We start from the raw sequence: 14573 nt of genomic DNA on the forward strand, positions 1-14573 counted from the left end.
AAATTATTCATTTATAATATATTTTCTTTGATTACTTACAAATAAAATCCAAATATGAGTTTACCATTCTAATGAACGGTAATTTAATGCTATAATAATTTGATTTATGCATTAAGTAATTAACGTTTTGTTATTTTTTTATTTCAAAATAATAAAATGAAGATAAAAATCAACTATTTATATTCTTCAAGATATTAAATAACTTGCAATTATATTAAAATGTCTATTCGTTTAATTTTTTTCCCGATATTTAACCAATTGCAATATTAGTGCAACGAATAGTGAAATATCTAAACGGGCAGATATTTACCAATGTAAACGTTGGGGAATTTGTATCATTTAATACGAAATTGAAATACGACACACTCGTTAAATATTTAATAATAAATATAATGCATTTCTATTAAAGTGTACATTAAAAATATCGATCGTAGGATAACACATTTTAAAGAGGATGCTTTTACGCAACACTCTAATTGCATTTTTCTGCGAAGTTAAAATCGATGGGTCATTAATCAAATTCTTATCACCCTCGCGAGAGTGTTAAATCGATATAAAATTATGTAATCATTCATATCGTTTGTTACCGTACAAGAGAAACGACGTCTTATGATATTAATTACTGGAAATATGTTATGTAAAATTCAAGCATTGATATATGCTCGGTTGCACATTGAAACAACAACATACGTACGTCACAATTATCAGAAGCACATTTTACTGTTAACATGAATTCAGTTATGATGTATATATATATATATATATATATATGTAGAGGAAATGTAACATAATCAATTTTACAAATCACGTGCAATTCATTGTTTTTCAATTCCTGGTAATCACAATTATATGTGCAAAAACACAATATCATCGATATGCATATTCGTAGAAATGAAAACATTATAAGGAAAAAAATTGTATTAATCTATAAACAATGTATCTTTTGCATATGCAATTCTTGTAAAAACCTTTATGCAAAAAAGAAAAAAAAACGTATAAGACCCAACAATAAGATTAATGAACAATAGAACGGTGTTTGCGTTCTCACTTTTGTTCATAAAAAAAAAAAAATGAATAATCTTTAAATCCGCGGTAGTATTAATTATCCAACAAAAACAAGTACGTTAAAAACCAAACAAAAAATCGATAAAGATGATATTTAATTGTACAAGTGTTCGTATATATTATTATCAAATGTTAATCAATAAATTATTTGATCGTATTATTAATTCATAAATTAAAAATTCACATAGATGCATGCACGATCTCTTTAATAATACAATACATTTTTACTATGAGTTAATTTCAATCGTTCAAAATAGAAATTCGATTAGATCGTCATTGAAACTCTTTTAAATTGAAAATTATCTTGATAAAAGTGTAAAAAGGGTAATGAAGTTAGCGTGAAAGGCAAATTTTCCCAAATAAAAAAATGTACTTTTATCCCTTCGAACCTACGAACTCGAATATCCATAGATACTTTGAAAATGTTCTGGAAAAAAAAAATATAAAAAAGAAAGCAAGAAAAATCCTAACATTTTTATACAACGACTCGACGAGATTTTTTGCTTTTATAAAAAATAAAAAATAAAAAGGTAAGAAAAATAGTAAGAAAAGAAAATACGGGAGGAAAAATCGGGAGACTTTCTTGAACTTCGATTCATTCGGGTGTGCCTCGGAGTTGTGTGACATCGATGTCGAATATATATATAAAAGAAGGAAAAAAAATAAAGCTGCAGCAGCAGCAGCAGCTAGTAACTCTCGAAATGATCGTTTTTACGAGTACATACAAGCAGCACGAAACGATGGGTGACGATAAACACAGACGAGCTGTTCGCATTTTCTCACGAGCCTCCTCCTCCTCCTCCTCCTCCTCCTTCTCCACCTCCTCGCAGTTTAAAAACGAGATTTCTTTGATTACATTAGCCCGCAGAAGAGCATTAACGTTAAAAAACAAGAGACCTTCGGTCTTACTTGCAATGTCACGCAAAATACATAAATATAAAGTGCATACGTACGCGTTATATGCACACTTGCATACACACACACACACACACACATACATATATATATATATATATATACGCATTATTTACGTATTCTCGATTTAATTTCTCGCGAAACTATGTAATATACATATATGGTGGTGCTGAAAAAGACGATTGACGAGGCACGATGCGTGGAATTGAATTATTCATAAGAACAAAATTATATTGAAAAAAAAAAAAGAGAAGAAGAAAAAATGAGATAAAATAAAATAATGAAGGAATTCAATTCGAATTGAATTACGAAAAGAAAAGAAAAAATTATGACGTTTATAAAATTGGAATCGAATTACGAATGTTTTTAACGAAGGATTACACCAAATTTTTGCACTTCATATATAGCAATCGTTTTATATTTTCCAATCATCCTTTGAATCGACAGAAAGTTATTTTGCAGTATAAAGATTTTAGATGAGATATATCTTTGTATATCTTTAAACATTTTCATCAAGATACGTAAAACTGTGACTATCAGATTTTTATTACGAACCTACCATCTACTATTTTACGTTATCACATAAATCTAGTATAGCTGTATTTATCGTTCGTATAAGGGAATAAGATGACTTCGAAAAGTGGCAAGAAGAGAATGAGCCTCGGGGATTGAGGAAGCATCGACCAAAAGTGAAGGGCAAAGATTCAAACGGGTCTTTCTTCTTATAATTAATGGCTCCACTGCGAATACCATCTACTGAATTTTAAATCATTCTTTTTCCCATGAGATAAAATGACAATCTTGTGATATACATACGTACATCAAATGTCTTATATTATATTCATTCTAATTAATTGCTCGCATAGTTGAAAGATTTCGTCAATATGTAATACGTGTTTTAGTTTGATGTATTTAAAAAATGAAATGTGAAAAAGTAAAGTGTTTTGAAGCTCATGTGAATGAAAAACAAATAAATTTCTATACAGTGTCATTAATAAGTTAAATAAGAAAAATATGGTGCATTTGATTATCATAATAATTAAGCATAAAAAAAATGATGTTACTCGTAAATAACATATTTTAAAAAATACGTTCTCGACGTTAGTATATGTCATTCTAATAACGTTATGGCATTGAAATAATATTATATCAGATCCATAAACCTTCCGGCGACGTGTCCTTTATTTCTGTTATACGTTATACGACATTACCTCGTTTCAACGTTTTACAGATATAAATCACGGTGTCGCGTGTAAAAGGAGCAACCGTTCATCTTTGGAAAGAATAGGAAGGGCAATTGAACGCACTATGTTGAGAGAAAATTAGCTTCCTTGTATACTCTCTCACTTCATATTACTTTACCACTCTATCGAATGATTGAGAAATGATTCTCAATTAATGAGAATCGTCAAATTGAATTGTTCAAATTGAAAAGATGTTTTCTAGAAGAAAAGAACAAAATAAATTGATGTTTATCAAAAAACAAAAAATAACAAGAAGCAAATCTTACAACGTATGTTAACTGCAATGTTTCTTAAGAGCAACAGAAAAATGCAATTTACAGGTAACACAGGTTTTTTTTTCTTTCTAATATCATATCGACGATCTATCCATTGCAGGAAATCTCTTTAAATCGCAGACGATAGATATTCGAATAGAAAAAAAAATGGAACATTTGGAGATATAACGACGTGCAATATAACTGATAGTAATCCGATCTGGGTATTTTTCTCTATCTCTTTTTCCGTTAGTTTTCATCATTGCAAAGACAATTTCGACATATGTAACTAACGAAAAGATATCGATAATCTATCGATAAAAATACAAGAAAAAAATAATTTAACGATTTAAAAATATTTGTTTGGTTTTTTAGTAAAAGATTATACACAGGTATAAAACAATACCTGGGAAGAAAAGATCGATCGAGGATGTGTAATACGCGTTAGTTCACCGTACTCTCTACTATCTATGCACGCGATCGTACTTTATAGTATAATAAAAAAAGAAAATAAGAATCGCGTGCAAAGCATATTTCCCTTTTGCATTCATAGGCCGACACCATGAAGACGGTGTTAATTTTTCTAGTACCTACTAGTAATGTCTCTAATTAATTCACCGATAACACGCACTAGCGTGTGTTCAAAATCTCCTATTTACTGCAACAAACCCTGACGCAACCCTACACATAACATTTTATATATATTATATTATATAAGTTTATTGCATCATTATAATCTAAGCTAATACGAGAAACCACGGATATTGAGTTTTATTCATTGACGTACGATTAATAAAAGATCATTTTTCATTTAAAAGATTTGGAATAGAAAAAATTTGGTTATGTGATTATAATAATGCATTAATCAAAGTGTCATGACGATGTAGAGACACAATAGTACCTACTATTGAAATCGTATTGATTGGATATTACATTTTGTTGCTATTACGATCATATCATCCACGTGCTGCATGTACTAAGCGAGTTATATTGTGAGAGATCAATGCCATACATACTGGTCAATAAAGCCCATTGTGTTTACAACGTAACACTATCGGAATAAAAACCGATGGAACTTATTTGAACGTTATACCAAAATGGTATCGGAATTTCAACGTTACCAGGAAATTACAGAAACTATTATCTCAATCATCGTTATCACTAAAAAAAAAGATAATTAGAATAAATAGATCAAATTTGTAACAATTTAACAAACAAAATTGACCAATACAATTATTCATATATATTTTAACTTTACGCACATTAGAAATTTCATAAATTTAACAAAAATACATTACATAATAAACTATGTATAATATAACTTTTTATACTTTAAACATAACTTACTTTAAGGCACATTTTATAGATTGACCGAAATATTCTAAACATTCTATAGATTCCTTTGGTTATCTCAAAATTAACCGTAGCATTTAAACCTATAACTCGATTCTGTTAATTTTAATTAAACTAGTTTCTATAATAATTCAGGTATCAAGTATAAGGAGATTGGTAAGTTAACGAAATATAATGAAATTGTTTCCCTTATGAATGAATAAACGTTTGATACAATACGTTATTTTACTCTACGTTGAACTGACTATGATTATTATCATATATTACACGATACAAAGACACACAAATACAACAAAATCTACCTGTGTATCTTTTAGAAAATGAAGATTAATTTTAAAATGCAATACTCCGAAAATAATCATTTATTTTGAATTAGAATAAAATGGTTTCTAAGGTTCTGGGGTGAAAGACGGCATTTAATTTGACCATACAATGCATGAATATTTAGAATATAGATATTCATAGTACCATCAGCTAACTGTATAAGCTTATATATGGGTCCTTTCAAAGGTAGCCCATATTATAGAAGATTTTATACGTTCGCATACTACATAATACCATTAAACCGCACGATTAGATTTTTGTTCGAAGCTTTAAGCTTCGGGGATAATGATATTTAAATATCAAAGATCTACCAAGTCTTTGAATATTTCATTAAAAAATAAAAATGGGACAAATTAATAATGCGACATATTTCTATAGGTTTTAACGTAGCACATCCTCTCTCTTCGTGGATTAAAAATAAAGTTCTAAATTCTAAATTATTAAATCATATAATTTATTAACAAATAACATTGATTTTGATTAGAATTAAATTACATACTCAAACTACCCGCACACATTCATAATCATTTTTTCCAGATCAATGATACCTCACAGCTTGAAAAAATTTTATTATCGTCATACATTCATAACACTTGTTATTTTTTATTTGTCACTTTTTTTTTTGAATAATTACTCGTTATTATACTACTAGACCATTTATAAACTTATCTGACATCTGTTATTCGGCCCTCCTACTTAACTTGTTGTTATGACAGTTTAGTGACAGTATCAGTTGTTACATTTGAATATACATACATACATACACTTGTAAAATTTACGAATGTAACAAGGTTGTGAGTTCACCGAGTCAGAATTATTTATAATTTTCGTAATACGATAAAATGACTATATAAGGAACGCATCGTTTTATTTTTGTTCAATAGATACATCGTGGGTGAATTGAAACGTTGTGTTTAAAAACAAATTCACGAATTGTTTAATTAAATAGAAATTTGACAAATATATATTTAGAATGAAGGGGTTGTTTATATTCGCCGCATTACTGATCGTGGTAAGCGGTAAAAACTTAGATTGCAATCCAACATGGTGGAAAAATATGCTGCTCTATCAAATTTATCCGAGAAGTTTTAAGGACAGCAATGGAGATGGTGTAGGTGATATTCAAGGTAAGTTGAAGTACAAAAAATATTATAAATAATTAATGAAATATCTTCCTCTAGTTCTACGTTTAATTATTTTTTATTCGACAAATATTTTCTCAAAGGATATTTTAATTTGCATAAAATATTTGATTATGCATAAACTACATATCCTTGAATCCATGAAAATATATTTCAATTAAAGCCGATAAAAATGTCGCGGTTTATTTTTTCAATCAAGTAAATTGAACGACACATTTGATTGATTGTGATTCATAACATTTGTCTCTCAGGTATCATCAGTAAACTGGATTACTTTAAAGATTTGAAAGTAGATGCAATATGGTTATCTCCATTCTACACAAGTCCAATGTTCGATATGGGTTACGATATCAGTAATTTCACTGAAGTAGATCCAATATTTGGTACATTACAAGATTTTCAACAATTAACTAAACTAACTCATGAAAAGGGTATGAAACTAATCGTGGATTTCGTTCCTAATCATACATCGGACAAACACAAATGGTTCCAATGGAGTATTCAAAAAATAGATCCTTATACGAATTTTTACGTATGGAGAAAAGGACGAGTTCTTCCTAATGGTACCATAACGTATCCGAATAACTGGGTAATCAAATGATCTTCAATTTCATGATTTTCATTACCCTATAATTTGAATGCTAGTTCTATTCTAAATAATTTGTTGTTGTACGTGTACAGATAAGTACTTACAATGATCCAGGATGGATTTGGAATGAAAATAGACAGGAATATTATTTTCACCAATTCTCGACATTCCAAATTGAATTAAATTACAACAGTACAGAACTTAGAAAAGAAATGGAGGTAATTAATTATTCAAATTTTGAATATATAATTACAAATGTTTTAAATAATAGGATGAATTTCGAATTATCGAATCCACATAATCGCACAATTATTATTTTTAATACAACCAATAAGGATATAGTATTTTTAACATTTTTTTAGCAATTCAGTGAAATTATTAAATATTATTAAATATATTTAATGAAAGAAAATTAGTTTAAAAGATTTTTAATAAACTAATGAATATTTTACAGAATGTACTGAAATTTTGGCTAGATCTCGGTGTGGATGGTTTTAGAATGGACGCTGCACCTTATTATTATGAAAATCAAAAATTTTTGGACGAACCATTGACCGGTACTACTTACAATCCTTACGCTTATAATTCAACGAAAAAAATTTATACGAGAGATCAACCAGAGACCTACGAGTTAGTTCAAAGTTGGCGAGATTTATTGGATGAATATACCGTCAAAGAGAATTGTCCAAAGGTGTTGATTATCGAAGCATACGCGAGCATGGATTATACCATCGAATATTACAGACACGGTGCATATTTTCCTTTTAATTTTAATTTTATCGACAAACTGAATAAAAATTCAACTGCATCGGACGTGGCAAAATCCGTGAAAGAATGGATATCGAGTATGCCAGATGGAAGCGTTGCCAATTGGGTGGTAAGTTACGCGTCAACGTGATAAATCCATTTCAAACTTTATGAAAGTTTTTTTTCTTTCTTTTTTTATCACATCCATAATATCATTCCGACATTGTTGGAATTGTTTAACCATTGGTTTTTTCCTTTCTTTTACTTCTTGTTTTTTTACTTCTTGTATTTTTTTTTCTTTTTATATAGACACGAATGCAATAATTATCACGTCGACAAATATAAAATCGTAGTTTTTTTTATTCGAAATTCTAATAAACGCGTGTACGTGATTTCTTTTTATAAACAGAACGAACGATCGTTTGAATTCTAAAGAAAAAAATTCAAAGGTTTTACACACCTAATAAATTTTAAAAAAAGGCAAAATATTAAGCACGTGAATTTTATTTTTCATTTAGAGTGGAAACCACGACAATCGCAGATTAGTGTCGCGTTTTGGAAATAAACGAGCAAGGATAATCATGGCCATGATATTCTGTCTTCCTGGTGTTGCCGTGGTCTATAATGGCGACGAAATAGGTATGGAAGATACTATACTTTCTTGGGAAGAAACAAAAGATAACGAAGCCTGTAATGCCGGCAGAGATAATTACCTTTCTAAGAGCCGAGATTATGGTAGGACGCCATTCCAATGGGACAATAGTACCGCGGCCGGTACGTTTTCAATTTTATTATCTTTTTATAACATTATTTTCTATATATTAAGTAAAAGTAATCAAAAAATTATTTATTTATTAAAGAAATCTGAAATGTTAATTAACAAAATCATTTCCATTATTTTCTAATACTTTCTGTCAACTTAAATTTAATTTTTAAAAATAGTCCTTCAATTTTTCATTGAAGAAATTAACTAACCGTGTGAATGAGTTCATCGAAGAAATTTTAATTATTTAATCGTGTTATAATAATATTATTGTAACGTTATGTAGGATTTTCAACAACTTCCAACACTTGGTTACCAGTTAACAGTGATTATTTGACATTAAATTTGGCCAATGAAAAACTATCGAAAAAGTCATTCTATACTATGGTAGTTACTCTATCGAACTTTAAGAAAAATTTCTCTACCGAGAAGGACGAATTTAATCTAAAAGTACCGAACAAGAATGTTTTAGCCTTTACAAGGTAAAGTTTTGAAGTAGTTCATACGATTAATATTTCACGTTATCCCCCCTGCTATTTTTTACTTTCAACTTTCAATTCTTCTTTTTTAATGCATGTAAAATATCAAATATATATATATATATATATATGTCATTAATTATTACAGAAAAACAAACAGTGGTGGGTCTGTTTACGTGGTAGCAAATTTCGGTGATGAAGAAGAACAAGTTGATTTGAACATTTTTGATAACGTGCCAAAGAAACTTAAAGTTTATTACGCTACTGAAACTGACGGAGTAACTATTGGGTAAGTTGAATCGTATATGTTGATATTAAATGAATTTATCGATACATTCGTATACAATTTATTATACTCGTTTATTTTATCATATAGAAATGAATTTTTCAACATAAGTGAATATTATAATTCTATAATATAATCTTTTATTTTATTTACAGTGCTACCGTTGAACAAAACGACAATTTGGAAGTTCCTGCACAAACAGCTATAATTCTTACCAGCGAATATTAATTAAGATATTATTTAACTGATTAAATAATAATTCTAAAAGTAACCACTTAGTACAAAAATTGTGACCAAAATCAAACGGTTGTAATCTATTTTAAACGAAGTCCAAAGATGATAAATTTAAATAATAGAAAAATAATTCGATTGAAATTTTCGTAGAAAAGATTCATTCGAAATAAATAATAACATAATATTAATTTTAGTATGAATAAAGAAAAATAAAATAAAAAAAATATTTAATTCACATAATAAGTGTATTTTAAATCGAATCAAACCAATCCCCTATCCATTTCTTTTTAATATCTTCTCGTAAGTAAACTTTATTACCAACCTTTTATACTTTCTTTTACAAATGTATAAACCTTTCAGTTAAATCAAGATCAATGATGAATCAAAGCGTTTTGAATTAGTGAATCGATGAAACGACAAGCCCATGTCGATCTCGTTGCCAATTACAATCGGCTAGCAAATCCTAAAGCGGGTTCTTCTCATCGTGTCATGTCATTCTGACACCTAGACGGAAACATAATTATCCTTTGTTCGTTTCAATTAAACCTGACAACTTTCTACCATCTATAAACCTAAGTTTTTTTTAATTCGATCGATAGAAATCAATATACATCTAAAAATTTCTATCAATTAATATATTTTCAATTGTATTTTTTCAACATTAAAAAACAGAACAAATATAACTAATAAATTATATATAAACTTTTCAATTATATTTAACACGTTCAATTTATTACCTGAAAACAACTAAAAAAATATTCTCAATGCATTTATATCTCACTGCAACACGATATCGATATTTTTCTCTCATTCTAACTTAAATTATTATCAACGAGCAATTTATTGTTATCATCTCACGATACGTCAATGAAAAATGAAATAATTTTTGTTCTTTTTTTCTTTATCAAGATAAATTGTTTCAATTTTTAACTTTTCATTTACCATTTCAATTTGACAAATAATCGAAAAATATTTTTCCTTACCAATGCATTTTTCAAATACGAATTGCCAATGCAATGATGACATCTTTAGTAGTATTTTAAATAAATAGATAAATAGATAAAAGATAAAACGTTATTAGAAACTTGTTGCTACGATTTTCCAATGTTGAATTCGAACGTTATCAGTAATTTCGCGATACGAAAAGATATATTCATTTTTCTCGTCTATTTCCATGACAGTACTGATAATCACAAAACTCGAACGACACCTTCATTTTGTCTCGTTCCTTTGCGTTGCATCTTAACTTCTTTATAATTGGAGTGTGTGTCAGTGTTGTAACATCCTTCAAATCGTCCAAATGAAAAATTCGCGTCAGTACGTACTCATTTTACTGTGTTTCACGTTTGTGTCATTAACAATCGCTGAAATTCGTAACAAAGGATGGTGGAAAAATGCTGTCTTTTATCAAATTTATCCTCGAAGTTTCAAAGATAGCGATCTAAATGGCATCGGTGATCTAATCGATAAACATAATCAAATTATAATCATTTTTTTTTCTAAATCGATATCTAAGAAAACTCTTTTTAAATGTGACCAACTCGATATATTTTTTTATAATTTGTTTCTTTTCATCTACCATCGTTTGAACGATGTTAATCATTTTCAAGATACGAGTCGGTTAAAACAACAGTGCACGCTTACTGGAATTGCAATAATTACACGCTCGCATAATTACGATCTTGATAGTAATAACGTCGTGACTCTAATAATTATAATAGTTATAATAATTATATTAATTATATTAATTATAATAATTATAATAATAATAATAGTCACGTACGAAGTTTTTGCATTTGTTGCATTTTGTTTCTCAGTTGTCATGTTTACTCATTTCTTACAATTGTTATCTTCCTTTCTTCTTTTACTTTTTTTCTATTCAAATTCGTTACCAATACAAAATATAAATTAAACTGTTCAAAGTATTATTTATATGATAATTTATATGATACACACAGGAATAACGAATAGACTTGAATACTTCGTCGAAACTGGAGTTACAGGAATTTGGTTATCACCAATCAACAAAAGTCCCATGAAAGATGGCGGATATGATATTTCTGATTTTCGTGATATACATCCAGATTATGGTACGATGGAAGATTTTAACGAGTTAATAAAAAGAGCTAAACATCACGGATTAAAGGTAATTCAATATTCTATTTTTTGTTTTCATTTGAAAATGATAATAATTATTATCAATTATTATATTCACAGGTTATTCTCGATTTAGTTCCAAATCATACGTCAGATCAACACGAATGGTTTCTCAAAAGTGTTAACAGCGATGGAAAATATAGCGATTATTATATATGGGCACATGGAAGTAATGATAAACCACCGAATAATTGGTTAAGTGTATTTGGTAATTCATCTTGGACATATAACGAAAAAAGAAAGGCATGGTATTTCCATCAATTTCTTCCAGAACAACCAGATTTAAATTATAGGAATCCTGAAGTTGTATTTGAAATGCAGGCAAGTGCAAGAATATTCGTGTAACGTAATTATCTATAAATGGTAATAACAGATAAGGAAATTCTTAAATCATTCGATCATCGTGCTGACGATTTTAATAATTTATAGCAAATAATAGAATATTGGCTGAATAAAGGTGTTGATGGTTTCCGTATCGATGCTGTACCTCATCTTTTTGAAGTAAGTGATATCAAATTTAACGAACCACCAAACAAGAAAAGTAATGCATCGAAAAACGAGTACGATTCTTTAATACACATTTATACCAAAGATCAAGAAGAAACTTATACTTTAATACATAATTGGAGAAATATTGTTGATTCGTATGCAAATAGACATAACGAAGAAGAAAAGGTATACTTCGTATTAAAAATATTATTAATTTATATAATATATTATAATTATTGTATATTATATATGTAATTAATAATTTTTATTTAATTTAAATTCATAATTATAAAAGGATATATATAAAATAATAATAATAATAATTAATATTGTTTATTATTAATTAAATAATAATTGATAGATAATAATGACGGAAGCATACACGTCGTTAGAAAATACTACGAAATTTTACAAGTACGGTTCACACGTACCTTTCAATTTTAAATTTATTACCGATGTTAATAATAAATCGAGTCCCACCGATTTTAAAAAAACGATAGACGATTGGATAACAAATACGCCAGATGGAAGTGTACCAAATTGGGTGGTAAGTTAAGATATTTATTTTTTGTTTCTCTCACATTATTATTACTTAAATTATAAATTTGAATAATTAATCGTAGATGGGTAATCACGATCGCAGTCGTATGGCAAGTCGTTATCCAGGTAGAGCCGATCAAATGAACATGTTAGCAATGGTTTTACCTGGTGTTGCCATAACTTATTATGGGGAAGAAATTGGAATGACTAATAATGAAGATATAACGTATAAAGAAACGCAAGATAAACAAGCTTGTGCTGCAGGCGAAGACAATTTTCGAAATAAATCACGTGATCCATATAGAACCCCATTTCAATGGGACAGAACATTATATGCTGGTAAGAGAAATGATTCATTGTATTATTTCATAAAATTCAAATCATTTATAGATTGTTCTATTAATTATTATCAGGATTCACGAAAGGACAAAAAACTTGGTTACCTGTTAATAAAAATTACATAAATTTAAATTTGAAAGATCAACAAACTAATAAAGACAACGAATCCCATTACAAGATTTACACCGCATTAATGAATTTACGTAATACAACAGACGTAATGAAAAACGGATCGTATCAAAGTACTGTCATTGATAAAAATCTTTTAGCAATTACACGATCCAATAAAAACCAATTGGTGACGCTTGTTATCAATTTTTTGGACGATAAATCGCAAAAAATCAATTTGAAAGTAATCGCGGGAAAAAGATCTTTGAATTCAACGATAGTAAAAGTAGCAAGTGTTGATTCAAAAGTACCAATCAAGTAAGTTATATTTATTGCATTCTAAACATTATGTACGATAAATAAATCATTTAGTTTTTTTTTTATTTTACTTCATATTTTTAATATTACAAGGTTAATTTATTTTTTCAGTAAAACACTGGCTGATCATTCTGTGAACGTTCCACCAAAAGCTTCGATAGTTTTGTATTCGACTTATTCAAATGCATCTATGAAGTATAATAATTATCTTTTAACAATTCTACTTTTAATATCAACTATAATGTTCAAATTATAAATATTATTCGCATTCATTTTTACCATCAAATTTATATTCAATCAAAATGAGAAAATAAAATAATAAATTTCAAAAAAGAGATCATTTTTTGATGGATATTATTATCTCTGTATACTTTGTAATATTTTGATAAACACATAATTACATACATCATTTATGTTTCTTTTTCTTCTTTTCGTAATAAACGTTTACTTTGTTGATCTTATTTACACGATAAAAAAGAAAGTCCTGTTATAATGATTGACTTACTTTTTATATTGTGAAGTTTATTTTCAAAAACTCGTTTCAGTAACGGTGAAAGTTTAGGGAGTGTTACGCACAAAAAATTAGTTTCGTTATTAACGAAAAAAAAATAAATAAATAAACGTAATGTCAAAAGAATGGGAGAGTGAGGTGTGAATAAAAAAAATCAATAAAATATTATCACTTTTTCTTTCTTTTTTACTTCGAATCGCAACTTAGAAATTATGCGAAATCACTGGAATTGAAAAAAAGGTGTCTTCCCTTTGGAAGACCCTCGAAAAAAAGGAGAAAAAAAGAAGATTAAGATAATGACAAAGAGAGATTTGAGGCTTTGAAAATCATGATACTTAATTCGGTTGGTACAGTGAATATAAAGACGATAAAAATGAGAAACTAGGTCGAAACCGTTACCGGCACCTACTTTTTCTCCATGCAAACAGCAGACCCCTCGGGGTATACCGATCGTTTGCCGAAAAAATGTAAATCCAATTTTCCTTCCCAATTTACCCTGACATTCGGTACGTTGGATATAATCCCACAAGCCCCGCATGAAGTACGCACGTTCACCAATTCCATTGGATGAACGGTAATTTCCTTTCTCCATACCCGCAACAACATTTTCGAATAAACTTACGATCTTTTCTCCTCACTTTTTTCTTTTCTACCATTCCCAATCACTCCTTCCATATTTCATTATTTCCAGATAAAAGATTTTTTTTTTTTTTTTC

At 28.6% G+C, this 14573-nt stretch overlaps 3 protein-coding genes across 7 annotated transcripts in view; 2 read left to right on the forward strand and 1 right to left on the reverse strand.

Annotated features, from left to right (window-relative positions):
* LOC107070023 (dual specificity calcium/calmodulin-dependent 3',5'-cyclic nucleotide phosphodiesterase 1) overlaps nt 1–14573 on the reverse strand; it is a 73925-nt gene that overhangs the window by 13789 nt on the left and 45563 nt on the right. The gene's annotated exons all lie outside the window — the stretch shown is intronic.
* On the forward strand, nt 6034–9638 carry Hbg3 (alpha-glucosidase). Its single transcript, XM_015327826.2, has 8 exons — nt 6034–6282; nt 6549–6886; nt 6979–7104; nt 7341–7763; nt 8152–8407; nt 8683–8878; nt 9024–9164; nt 9317–9638. The coding sequence occupies exons 1-8, from the start codon at nt 6129–6131 to the stop codon at nt 9387–9389; spliced, it is 1707 nt and encodes a 568-aa protein (XP_015183312.2). The 5' UTR covers nt 6034–6128; the 3' UTR covers nt 9390–9638.
* Nucleotides 10553–13681, forward strand: LOC107070024 (alpha glucosidase 2). Its single transcript, XM_089173195.1, has 8 exons — nt 10553–10860; nt 11353–11541; nt 11613–11873; nt 11982–12227; nt 12403–12588; nt 12665–12920; nt 12995–13346; nt 13458–13681. The coding sequence occupies exons 1-8, from the start codon at nt 10696–10698 to the stop codon at nt 13600–13602; spliced, it is 1800 nt and encodes a 599-aa protein (XP_089029321.1). The 5' UTR covers nt 10553–10695; the 3' UTR covers nt 13603–13681.

This window comes from Polistes dominula, unplaced genomic scaffold, assembly GCF_049000335.1.
Source record: "Polistes dominula isolate Pdom_NZ unplaced genomic scaffold, Pdom_raw_medaka scaffold_35, whole genome shotgun sequence".
Classification (NCBI taxonomy): Eukaryota; Metazoa; Arthropoda; class Insecta; order Hymenoptera; family Vespidae; genus Polistes; species Polistes dominula.

Bases quoted from the DNA above. Each gene is read 5' to 3' on its own strand.
- Hbg3 (XM_015327826.2), top strand. From the start codon at position 6,129: ATGAAGGGGTTGTTTATATTCGCCGCATTACTGATCGTGGTAAGCGGT. The intron at 6,887-6,978 runs GTAATCAAATGA...GTACGTGTACAG, and splicing joins TAACGTATCCGAATAACTGG to ATAAGTACTTACAATGATCC. The intron at 7,764-8,151 runs GTAAGTTACGCG...TTTTTCATTTAG, and splicing joins GAAGCGTTGCCAATTGGGTG to AGTGGAAACCACGACAATCG.
- LOC107070024 (XM_089173195.1), top strand. From the start codon at position 10,696: ATGAAAAATTCGCGTCAGTACGTACTCATTTTACTGTGTTTCACGTTT. The intron at 12,589-12,664 runs GTAAGTTAAGAT...AATTAATCGTAG, and splicing joins GAAGTGTACCAAATTGGGTG to ATGGGTAATCACGATCGCAG. The intron at 13,347-13,457 runs GTAAGTTATATT...TTATTTTTTCAG, and splicing joins GATTCAAAAGTACCAATCAA to TAAAACACTGGCTGATCATT.